This window comes from Solanum pennellii, chromosome 12 (assembly GCF_001406875.1).
Source record: "Solanum pennellii chromosome 12, SPENNV200".
In the NCBI taxonomy this organism is placed as follows: Eukaryota; Viridiplantae; Streptophyta; class Magnoliopsida; order Solanales; family Solanaceae; genus Solanum; species Solanum pennellii.
The window spans coordinates 52,852,046-52,864,110 of NC_028648.1; the positions used below are offsets into that span (position 1 = coordinate 52,852,046).

General features: G+C 34.3%; 2 protein-coding genes across 2 annotated transcripts; both read right to left on the reverse strand.

Annotated features, from left to right (window-relative positions):
• Positions 1-3,784: 3,784 nt before the first annotated feature.
• LOC107006348 lies at positions 3,785-6,290 on the reverse strand. The gene is made up of 4 exons (XM_015204921.1): positions 5,182-6,290; positions 4,633-5,079; positions 4,421-4,571; positions 3,785-4,300 (listed from the first exon to the last, which is right to left on the reverse strand). The coding sequence occupies exons 1-4, from the start codon at positions 6,288-6,290 to the stop codon at positions 3,785-3,787; spliced, it is 2,223 nt and encodes a 740-aa protein (XP_015060407.1).
• Positions 6,291-9,293: 3,003 nt separating this feature from the next.
• LOC107006349 (serine/threonine-protein kinase STY13-like) lies at positions 9,294-10,172 on the reverse strand. Its single transcript, XM_027913390.1, has 3 exons — positions 10,122-10,172; positions 9,537-10,052; positions 9,294-9,449 (listed from the first exon to the last, which is right to left on the reverse strand). The coding sequence occupies exons 1-3, from the start codon at positions 10,170-10,172 to the stop codon at positions 9,294-9,296; spliced, it is 723 nt and encodes a 240-aa protein (XP_027769191.1).
• Positions 10,173-12,065: the final 1,893 nt, after the last annotated feature.

Consider the following 12,065-nt stretch of genomic DNA (forward strand, 5'->3'; position numbering starts at 1 on the left):
AAATCTGAGGAGTTGGAAGATAGATACCTTAAAAAATCTGGAGTTTTATCAAAGATGGGTTGAGTGTCTCTTACCTCTTCCATGTGTAAAGCCTCAGTTTGCTCAGCCCGAGGTTCTTCTCTCATCATTGCAAGACTTTCAATAACCAGTTCTTCACTTGTTGCCAAGATGTTTGACTCAGATGACTTATTTCTTGGTAAGTCTCCTTCAAAAAGATTATCAGGCAACATTTCATAGCAAGGACCAGGTCCAGTAGGTATACTAGTGCTATTCAGATCTATGGAATAGAAGGGATTGTCAGGAGTATCTTTCTAAGAACTTGTAGGGGCACTAGATCTGGACTCTAATGCTGAAGGAGAGTAAAAAGCGATAGGTTCTATTTCACTGAGAGTAGTGAGCATTTGTTTGGAGGTGGAAGAAGGATCAGCCATATTTGACTTGAATAAGAACAAAAAATTGGCTTTTCGAAGAAAAAAAGGAAAAAGGAAGAACATATTTCGCCTTTTAACTTTTCCCTGTTTCCCTTTTTAAAAAGAAGGAATGTTAAAGGACAGATGAGAAATCAAAAAGAAGTAAAGGGGTTTAAAAAGGACTTGAAACGGTGCCAGGTCCTTGATTTGACGTGTCGCTTGAGGGATAAGCGATGGGACTAACGGTCAGAATGACCGATGACTGACACGTGGCATTATCAACTGTCATATTTTTCAGTTTAAAATTTATGTACAAATGCTAACCTAGACAGGCACCAGGTACCATAACACAGTTTTATCCTCATTCCCCAGTTGTTCTAGCCATGTCTTTGCTAAGCTAGTCCTTCCTGAAAGTATACCTACAATAGGTACACAAATGATATTAAATTATTCACACAAAGGAGACCTGTACTGTAAATTTAGCCATCAAGGGAATTCAACTGTTGGAAGCTACGGACATCACTTAGAGATCATCATACCCAACTTCAGCCGATTTCTCTCAAATTGATCTTTACTGAGAGCCTTGGTGAAGATGTCTGAAATTTGCTCCTCTGTTGGACAATATGTAAGCACAATATTCCCTTTTTCAACATTGTCTCTCAGAAAGTGATGTCTAACATCAATATGCTTTGTTCTCTTATTGTGAATTGGATTTTTTCCCACACTAACAGCACTAGTATTGTCGCACATAAGAGGAATAGCTTTGATGTTTATACCAAAATCCTCCAAGTGTTGCTTGATCCATAACAACTGTGAACATCATGCCGCTGCTGCTACATACTCAGCTTCAGCTGTTGAAAGAGTCACAGAATTCTGTTTCTTGGTTCCCCAAGAAATGAGTGAAGATCCAAGGAAATGAGCCATTCCAGAAGTACTCTTCCTGTCAACTTGATAACCAGCAAAATCAGCATCTGCAAAACCAACTTGATCAAAAGTGTCACATGTTGGATAGAAGAGAACCAGGTCCCCTGTTTTCTTCAAATATCTTAGAATACGTTTTGCAGCCTTCAAGTGTGAATCACGAGGACATGCTTGAAACCTGGCACACATTCAAACACTATAAACAATATCAGGTCTGCTAGCAGTCAGATATAGCAAGGATCCAATGATTCCCCTATACATGGTTTGACTCACAAGAGGATCATATTCCTCTACTACAAGCTTGGAATTTGTTCCCATAGAGTATCAATATGTTTGGAGTCAAACATATTGAATTTCTTCAGTAGCTCCTTAATGTACTTCTCCTGACAGATTGAAATCCCATTTGATGATTGCTTAATTTGTAGACCAAGGAAAAATGTCAGTTCGCCCATCATGCTCATTTCAAATTCCTTTCCCATTAATGATGAGAATTCTTCACACAAATGTTCTGAAGTAGATCCAAAAATTATATCATCCACATAAATTTGAATAATAAGCAATTCTTGTTCTCCTTTTAATAAGAACAGAGTATTGTCTATTTTCCTCTTTTGAAACCATTCTTCAGCAGGAACTTTGACAGCCTTTCATACCATGCTCTAGGAGCCTGTTCATCTATTACCTCTCGAATATTGGATTGGGAGATTTAAACCTCTCAATCTTTTTTTTTTTTGAAGGGAAAGATAATAGATTATCTCCGGNCTCCGGAAGGAATTAACACCTAAGGAGATACGACTCTTTCCAAATGAGTTGGTGTTTGATGGTGAGAGACAAGCTATACAGAGTCTTATTCAATCTGAACAGATGATCTGGTAGCTCAGCATCTTCAAACCCAGGAGGTTGTTTGACAAATACCTCCTCTTTCAGATCTCCATTCAGAAATGCACTTTTGACATCCATTTGATACAACTTGAACCCCATGAATGCAGCAAAGCTATTAAAATTCTAATGGCCTCCATCCTGGCAACAGGTGCAAAAGTCTCATCATAGTCTATTCCTTCTTCTTGATTGTATACTTGAACCACCAACCTGGATTTATTTCTAGTGATCACTCCATTTTCATCGAGCTTGTTTCTGAAAACCCATCTGGTTCCTATTACTGTTCTGCCTGCAGGTCGAGGAACCAGGTACCATACCTTGCTTCTTTCAAACTGATGAAGTTCTTCTTGCATTGAGTTGATCCAATCTGCTTCACTTAATGCCTCTTTCAAATTCTTGGGCTCAATAGATGATATGAATGCTGAAAATGCAACTAGATTTCTTGTTTTTGATCTAGTTTGAATTCCAGAGTTCAAAGGAGAGATAAGATTATCAAGAGGATGTGATGAACTATGTTTCCATCCTGGTCTTAAAGCAGGCTGGTTGAGCTGATCAGCATGTTCTTCTTCATCAAGGGTGTCATCATTTTCTGGGGAGTTTGATGTACTCTGACTGGAATTCAGAGTAGTACCAGGTACCTCATCACACTTTTAAACTTCATCAGCCTTTTCAGGTAGACTATGATTTTGAATATCATAGTCATTTTTCAACTGTTGTTCTGCATCAACTTCACTTCCTTCAATTTTCTGTGAATTGAACAACTTGATCACTTCATCTTCATCATTTGATCCATTGCTTTTCAAGTTTCCATCTTCATCAAATACAACATGAATGCTTTCTTCAATGCACTGAGTTTCTTTGTTGAATATTTTGTATGCTTTACTCGATGAAGAATATCCAACAAATACTCCTTCATCACTTCTAGGATCAAATTTTCCCAGATCATCCTTTCCATTGTTCAGCACAAAACATTTACACCCAAATGCCCTAAGATAGCTCAGCATAGGCTTTCTGTTGTTGAGCAGCTCATAGGGGGTCTTATTCAAAACAGCTCTTATCAGACACCTGTTGGTAACATGACAAGCTGTGTTGACAGCTTCAGCCCAGAAACTTTAAGGAAGATTTGAATCAGTAATCATGGTTTTGACAATGTTCACCAAGGTTCTGTTTTTTCTTTCCACCACTCCGTTTTGTTGAGGAGTTCTTGGAGCAGAAAAGTTATGACTAGTACCATTCTCCATGCAAAATTGATCCAGTTTTGAGTTCTCAAACTCAGTTCCATGATCAGATCTAATCCCACAAATCACTTGATTCAATTTAGTTTGAATCATTTTGAAGAACACCACCAATTCTTCAGGTGTTTCTGCTTTTGATCTTAGGAATCTTGTCCATGTATATCTTGAGTAATCATCAACTATCACCAGAATGTATTTCTTGCCATTTCTTCTTTGAACCATCAAAGGTCCACATAAGTCCATGTGCAACAGCTCCAGTATTCTTGATGAGGTTACTTGCTTCTTTGGCTTAAAGGATGATCTGATTTGTTTTCCTTTGACACAAGCTTCACATATTTTATTTTAAGCAAATTTCAACTTTGGCAGATCTCGGACCAGGTCCTTAGAAATCAGTTTATTCAATAAAGATGAGCTCACATGCCCTAGCCTGCGATGCCAAAGATCAGCATTTTCATTTTGAGCACTAAGACATGTCAAATCATCTCCATGAGACGTTTCTAAGTTGGCCACATACATGTTTTTACTTCTGAAAGCAATGAGAATCACTTTCTTTGTAGTTAGACTAACCACAGTGCACTTCTCAGAAGTAAACTTGACTTCACGTCCCTTGTCACAAATTTGAGACACACCCAAAAGACTGTACTTCAATCCATCAACATGATACACATTGTAAATTGATTCTTCAAGAGACTTACCCACTCTACCAACTCCCAAAATGTACCCCTTCTTTCCATCACCAAAAGAGACGCCTCCTCCCTGAAGTGTCTTGAGTGAGAGGAAATTTTTGATGTCACCAGTCATATGTTTAGAGCATCCATTGTCCATAAACCAACATTGACTGCTGCTCCTCTCACTCACCTGCATCAAGAATCACTTGTTTAGATTGGGAACCCATTTCAACTTGAGTTCCCAGAAGGCAGACAAAGGAGTGATCAGATTGTATCTAGTTCAATAGGGCAGTTTTTGAAACTTTCTAACAAAGGACATTGGAGTAGAGACAAATTTTTTCTTTGAAAATCTATCAGTTGAAACATGTTTTGGAGGACCAGGTCTCTCTTTTGATACTTTTTGCCTTTCAGCGTAATTAGGGAGTCTTTCATGAGAATTTTTCCAGCCAAGCACACTCTCCCTTTAAGTGCCCATTTTTACCACAGTGAAGACAAAGCAGATTGTCAGACACAAATACATACTTGCTGTGAGGGTTAAAAGGAGGAGTGATATTCAAACTTCCTAGGCCTTTCTTATTGAAATTACTCTGATTTGTTGCATTTGACAACAACTTAGAGGATTTTGTCCACTTAAGAGATTTTTCAAGTTCTTCCTTAAGTTTGACAATATCCTTTTCTAATTTGTTGCTCTTCTCCAAAGACAATCCCAGATTTTTCTCAGTGGTTTTCAGTTTTTCTTCAGTTTCAACTTGTAAAGCATTTGACCTTCCATTTAGCTTTTTAGCTTCTTCAGTTATCTGATTCAAGTGTTTTTTAAGTTCAGTGTTGTTAGACTCTAGAGACACCATTTTTGACATTTTCTCCTCCAGTTTAACCTTGTTTTCAGTTAAACTGTCAAGTTCAGCATTCATAATATCTCTTTCAGAGGTTAACTCAATTACTGAATCAATCATAACATATGCTAATGTTCTCAATTTTTTAAGAGAATAATTATTCAGATCATGTTTCATATCGAGAAGAGTTACCTTGTCATCCTCTTCTTCATTTTTTGTATGAGCCATGAAAGCAAACATTTCATGTAATATTGTTTCCTCTTCATGAACCGCCACCATAGACACATCATTTGATTCATCAGGATCTTCTGAGTCACTTGAAGAGTCTCCCCATGCAGCAAGAGCCTTTTTGACCACATAGTCAGCAGCAGCTTTGCGATCATTTTTATTGAGTACCAGATCCCTTCTCTTTTCTTTGTCACTTCTTGGTTTTTGATATTCCTTGTTTTCAGTTTTGAGTAGAGGACACTCTCTAATAAAGTGCCCAGCTTTTCCACACTTGTAGCAGGTATCATTTTGAGTAGCAGTTCGAGGACCATTCGTTCCTCTTCTAAAACCTTTGTTCTTTTTCACATTTTTTTGAAATCTATTGATAAGATAAGCCATATTATCATCACTGGAGACTTCATCAGATTTGTATTTCAGCATCAAGGACTTATCTTTTTTGACTTCCTGCTTTGACAAATTATGATTTCGATTCATCTCATGAGTCTTCAGATTTCCAATGAGAGCATCCATTGTCAGCACCTTCAGATCTTTAGCTTCAGTAATGACATCAATCTTGCTTTCCCAGGACTTTGGAAGAATTCTAAGCACTTTCCTGACTTGCTTGCTCATACTGATAGGTTCCCCAAGACTTCGCAGCTTATTAGTAATAGAGGACAATTTTGTGAACATCTCATGAATGGTTTCTGCTTCCTTCATCTTGAAGTTTTCATACAAAGAGGTGAGCATATCAATCTTTGATTCTTTGACTTGTTCAGTTCCTTCGTGAGCTGTTTTTAAACAATCCCAGATTTCTTTAGCAGACTCACAAGCTGAGACACGATTGAACTCATCAGGTAGCCCACATACAAGAAGAGTTTTTACCTTGTAGCCCTTTTCTATCTTCTTTCTATCAGCTTCATCATATTTTTGTCTAGGCTTTGGAACAAGCCTGGTTTTCTGTCCATCCTTTTCTTCTATCATCGGAATAAACGGTCCATCTAGTACGTTATCCCATAGCTCACTATCTTCAGCCATGAGGAAATCATGCATTCTAACATACCACCAACTGTAGAAATGTCCATTGAAACGAGGAGGTCTTGTTGAAGACTGACCTTCTTCTAGATTAAGTGGAGCAGCCATTCTAAAACAGATATCACTTCCTTGGGGTTAACCAAATAGAGAGTGCATGCTCTGATACCACTTGATAGAATATGTGCCTTCACTTATCAGTCAATGGACTAGGTCAGTTGACACACTAATAAGTATAAACAGAAAGTAAATGCAGTTTAAACAACACAACGATTTTACGTGGAAACCTACTTGCTTAAGTGAGTAAAACCACGACCTGTCTCACAGGATTTTTAATCGTTTTCACTAATTTTGACAAGCAAAAGTGAAACACGATTACAACAAATGTGAGAAGAAGTTTTTAATCTCACGTTCAAGCAATAATCTCTATTGCTTAACAAGCCTAAGTAGAAATAAATCTACCCACTAAGCTATCCCACCTAGACAACTTAGAATTTCAATACTACCCACTGATTCCTTTATAGTTTCAGGAATAGTTTACAATGTAATATCAAGAGAATATATTCTTAAACAACTACTTTAACTGCTCCAGAGATTTCTACTGTTGTTTGAATAATTCTGCCGTTTGTTTGCTAATAGCCTTTGCAAGTGTTCATGAAAAATTCTTTGTCAAGTTGCAAAAACTGCCAATGATGTTTAGGAAAGTGGTTTTTATATGGACAAGTCACTTTCCTTAAACTCTTTCCACTGGTTGGAGAATTCTGACTTTCTGACGCCGTTGCGAAGAGTGCACCTACTTTTTGTACCTTCCTCAGCTGGCAGTCAACCGGCTCGTCACATTAGGAGCCTGGTACCTTTACAAGGTCCCTAAGTTTGTTTCATCTTCAATACTCAAGTAAGAAACCTGGTACCTTTACAAGGTCCCAGGGTTTGTCAAATCATCAAAACTGCAAATAACAGAGCTTTTAAGGGTCATTTGGAAGAAATATTAATAATGCAAGGATTATTTTTTATCAAGTGTTTGGTTCATTATTTCCCATCTAATGTTGTGTGTGGTTTAAAGCTCTATAAGACGCTTCTTTCCAATTATACCGTTGGATTATTAAAAGATAGTGTAAAGTATAGCATTTATGTATAGAATTATGACATATTTTCATGTTCATTCCATTGGTGAACTTCAGTGCATTGTATTTGTCAATATTACTCGTCACATTATCCTCTCACATATGACTATTTGAAGAAATGAATTCTTGATAGTCCCCAATATTTGTATCGGATGGTTTTGACATTATTGAAGTGATACGTAAATATTGAGGTTCGATAACCAAGTTCATTCATAATAGAATGAAGGAAAACCAACTGTTTTATTTTCTTTCTTATACCGNCATATACCTAACGTCTACAAAACAAAAATCATTTAAAAGAAAGTACAAAATGTTGAGTGCATATAAACACTTTGCATGTTTGTGACTGGAAATTATCCTTTTTTCTTCTCTTGAACCCTTCAATTGAAAGAAAACCAGGTACTCTATTTCAATTTCTGATGAACATTTGAAGTCATAAGTCAATACAACTAAATGTCAAACTTGCAGAACCAACACACCTGTAATTTTCACCCCTCACAACTTTCCAACGACACTTCCTCTTCTATCATATTAGTATTTTCTTGTCTCTCTTGAAGCCATCTTAAGCACAACGTTATAAATGGGTGATATTCATCCATTTTTTTCCAAACTTGACGCAAAGAACTTGAAATATAATTAGATAGAAATTCTTTGATTGAGGAAAGCTATTTCGAATTAAATTTACTATGTTTATTTTTTGAATTTTTGCCGTAAGTTTTATATTATTATTTTTCATATTTTTCTTTCTTTAATTAGTAAATTACTCATTTTCGGGATTGGTAGGAAAAAAATAAATTCAAAAAACTTATTTAAATTGTTGAATTTAAGGTTACTATATTTATTTGTTAATTTTATATTATTTTTTTCATACTTTTTATTATTCAATTACTCATTTTTGGGATTTACTTAAAAAATAAAAATTTTAAAAAATTGTTGAATTGAAGGTTACTATATTTATTTGTGAATATTTGACATTAATTTTATATTTTTTCATATTTTTCCTATTTTTTATTGATCAATTACACATTCTCGAGATTTTGTTAAAAATAAAAACTAAACAAAATTGTTGAAAATGGCTCGGGTAATTTATTCAAAAGGAAATTTATTTACGGGTCGGTTAAGGTGTTTATGGGTCCGAACTTCTTAGGGGCATAATTGATCCCTTTTCATTTTACTACAAATGTCATGTGCTAAGGTCAAAATGACATGTCAATGGAAATGAGCTGGATATGTCCAGCAGATCCACTAACGTCTACAAGGGCATATATAGGCGAAAGGTTAGACGGGGAGGGTAGAGATGAACCAAACCTTAAATGGGGTATAACTAGACCTTTTCGAATAGTTTAGGGGCATATATGACCCTTTCCCCTTTTCATTTTGTGTCTCAAATTTCAACTACAATATCGTTATCAAACCACAAACATTAATTTGATCAATAACCAAAAATTTTGACAAACCCGTTTTTTTTATGTTTTTCCAAGTTCAAGAATGGTAGGTTTCAAATTCTTTCCCAATTTAAATTTCAGTAATTACTAAAGATTTAATATGAGTTCAGTAATTAAGGTGTGTTGTACAACCCTAAGGGGTCATATGTCAAAATAGAGTTTATCGCGTGTAGTCCGTTGAACCTTTGAAGTGTTACAACTCTGATCGAGGTATGTATATAATAGCTCAAAATCCTGACATTAAATCCACACCAAAAACTAGATAGCAAGTGAGAAGCAGTAGATGGAGAGTAAAACGAAGCTATTTTCATTAGTTTGAGAGCAATTTTGGTCATGTTGATCAGCGATCTAAATAACTCATGTATGTGGACATATGTTTAAGTTTGGAGGTATCCAAAAAATAGGTAAATGTAAGCTATTTCGAATTAACTTGGTAGAAAATTGATGACAGATTTAAAATATAATTTTTAAGAAATTTAGACATGAATAGATCTGTATTAGCTAGCTAACAATAGGGTTGGAAATACAATTTACACGTAATTAAGTTATAATTGTTGTTGTTGTCTTCTTGTCTTAATGGCTAATAACATCTGCACCACTTCCTTCATCTCTGGCCTATTTTGTGGGTTTACATCCCAACATTTCTTCATTATATCTGACAATGCTGTTGGACAACTTTTTGGTATCTCAGGCCTTCGATACTGAAATTTACATACAAAACAACTCCTTAGTTAATTTGACAATTAATTAATGACAAGCTAGGGACAAGTAAGCAATTAGTAAAGTACCTTGTAAATTTGATGTGAGATTTTACTATGAGAAATGTGTTGAGGGTATGGAAGTAAACAAGCATACATTTCCCACAAGCAAATTGCAAAGCTGTAGACATCACATTTATGATCATATGACGAACCGCTCAAAACCTCAGGAGCCATATAACCCATAGTTCCACTTGTTCCAACCATCATAGGAGAATAAAACTTACTAGAGATTCCGAAATCAATTATCTTCACTCTTCCATTTTTGTCAACAAGTAAATTTTTAGTCTTCACATCTCTATGAACAATCTTGTTGGAATGAATGTAATTCAACCCTTTAGCAACATCCAATGCAACTTGTATAGTTGTATCCAAAGGCAATTTCTTCTTCAATATTGTATGTTTGGAAAGATAGGATTGAAGAGTACCTCCACCAACATATTCCACAACTATGCAACAATATCCATTTGTACTTAGTACATTTGCACATTTTTTACATTTTATTTTAATTTTTGACACATTCGTCTTCTTTATAGCTCCAATGAACTGCACAAAATTAATATATTTCAGCTGATTTGCAAATAAGAAAATTAATTATGTAGATATATATACTACCTCAGCAATATTGGAGTGTTGAAGATTGCACCAAATAGAAACTTCTTGCATGAATACCTCTTCCATCTGCTTTTTTTCTATTGAATCATCTCTCAAATCAAATATTTTAACTGAAATTCATCATGTGTGTTAATTAAAATTTTGATAAATACATATTACTTTTTCAACCTCTAAGTTTCCCATGATAACATGGTAAAATTACAATATTCAAGAAACATAATAATCACTATATAGTCATTCTAATAACAATATTTCTAAGAAACCTAACACTAATAAAATTTTACTACAATCATTCTAACAACAATATTCAAGAAAAAGTAACCGTCAGATATATAGTTTTCAAGAAAAAGTAACTCTAATATATATATATATATATATTTTTACTATAATCATTCTTACAACAATATTCAAAAAATGTAACCCTGATATATATAGTTTTCAAGAAACGTAACCCCTATATATAAAGTTTTACTATATGCATTCTAATAAACAATAATATTCAAAAATAATGTACAAAACTATATTTAGTTTAACAACAATATTCAAGAAACGCGTTAAAAACAAATTGGAAAGTATATGTATAAACATTAATGAAAAATTAGTAATTAATTAATTATACCTGCGACTTCTTTGTCGTCGTAAATGCCTTTATAAACTGCCCCATAACCTCCAAAGTCAATTAAGTGTCCGACAGTAAGTTTTGAAGGATCAAGTTCCCAGTCTTCTTTCTTCTTCTTCATGTTAGCAGCTTCCACGCACCTAATTTTATTCATTGTAGTTTTGATTACTTTTTGAAACAAATTTTAGGGAAGGGACGTGTATATATATTACTATGATTTATTTCCTATTCGAAAAGGAATTATTAATTACTATAAACGCTTTTGTGGAATTCAAATTCCTATTAGGAAACGGATTATTAATTAATTACTATAGATAAAAAAATTTCGTTGAATTCAAATTCCTATTAGGAAAGGGATTATTAATTACTAAGATAAAAGTTTTAGTTGAATTCAAATTATGATAGGGTTAGTTAGTTGTATTCAAATTATAATATGATTAGTTAGTTGCGATAAGTTATCAGTTATAATAAGATCCATTATGTTAACTATTTGATTTGTTGTGTTGTATTTAAAACAATAAATTTTAAGAACAATTTATTTGTGTGTAAAAATACTTTTTTTTTATTTTATATAATAACTCATTAAAAATTCAATTAAAGAGCCATCAACGGTGATTTGATCCCAAACTCTTTTTTCTAGATCACTAGGATTAAAAAAAAATATAATTAATGGTCTCTTGCTTGGTTTCCCCTCAACATGGGCAATTAAATCCCAAATTAGTTTGAAATCTAAGAGTCGAGGCATCAATAGGAATTGTTGTACACAAGTAAATCACTTTAACGTGCAGACTTGGTTCAATTTATTCAAGAGTCACCTATTATTATGCGTTCAGATATTTCAACAATTATTATACAAGAAAACTTATATAGAAGTGCATGGAACAATCACACCTATTGGAAAGTGAATAAGTCCAAACTTCAAGTTTTGCAAAAGGGTTTTTTCTCATGACATTGTAAACACCAATCAAAGCAACACAATCATATTGCTGGAAAAGATGGACAAAGAAAGTTGTCAAACTAATAGATATTTTCTTTTCTTGGTGTTACCCAAATTGAAAAGTAAAGTTCTGATACCACTTGTTGGAATATATGCATCCACTTATTACTATAGGACCAGTTCCTCTACAGGATATCAACAACATAAAAGGAACAAATGCTAAAAGTAAAGCTTGAACACATAAATTTTTTTTCATAGAAACCTCCTTACTCAAGGGAGTAAAACCACAACTTCTCGTAATACGAATTTTCAAATTGTTATTACTGAACTTCACAAGTAACAGTGAAACACAGTTTACAACACGAGATTAACCTGCTAATCTCAACAC

Bases quoted from the DNA above. Each gene is read 5' to 3' on its own strand.
- LOC107006348 (XM_015204921.1), bottom strand. From the start codon at position 6,290: ATGGCTGCTCCACTTAATCTAGAAGAAGGTCAGTCTTCAACAAGACCT. The intron at 4,572-4,632 runs GTATGTATTTGT...GGGCACTTAAAG, and splicing joins CCTTTTAACCCTCACAGCAA to GGAGAGTGTGCTTGGCTGGA. The intron at 4,301-4,420 runs GTTAGAAAGTTT...TTCTTGATGCAG, and splicing joins TCTCTACTCCAATGTCCTTT to GTGAGTGAGAGGAGCAGCAG.
- LOC107006349 (XM_027913390.1), bottom strand. From the start codon at position 10,172: ATGCAAGAAGTTTCTATTTGGTGCAATCTTCAACACTCCAATATTGCT. The intron at 10,053-10,121 runs GTAGTATATATA...AATTTTGTGCAG, and splicing joins AACACTCCAATATTGCTGAG to TTCATTGGAGCTATAAAGAA. The intron at 9,450-9,536 runs GTACTTTACTAA...TGTAAATTTCAG, and splicing joins TCTCACATCAAATTTACAAG to TATCGAAGGCCTGAGATACC.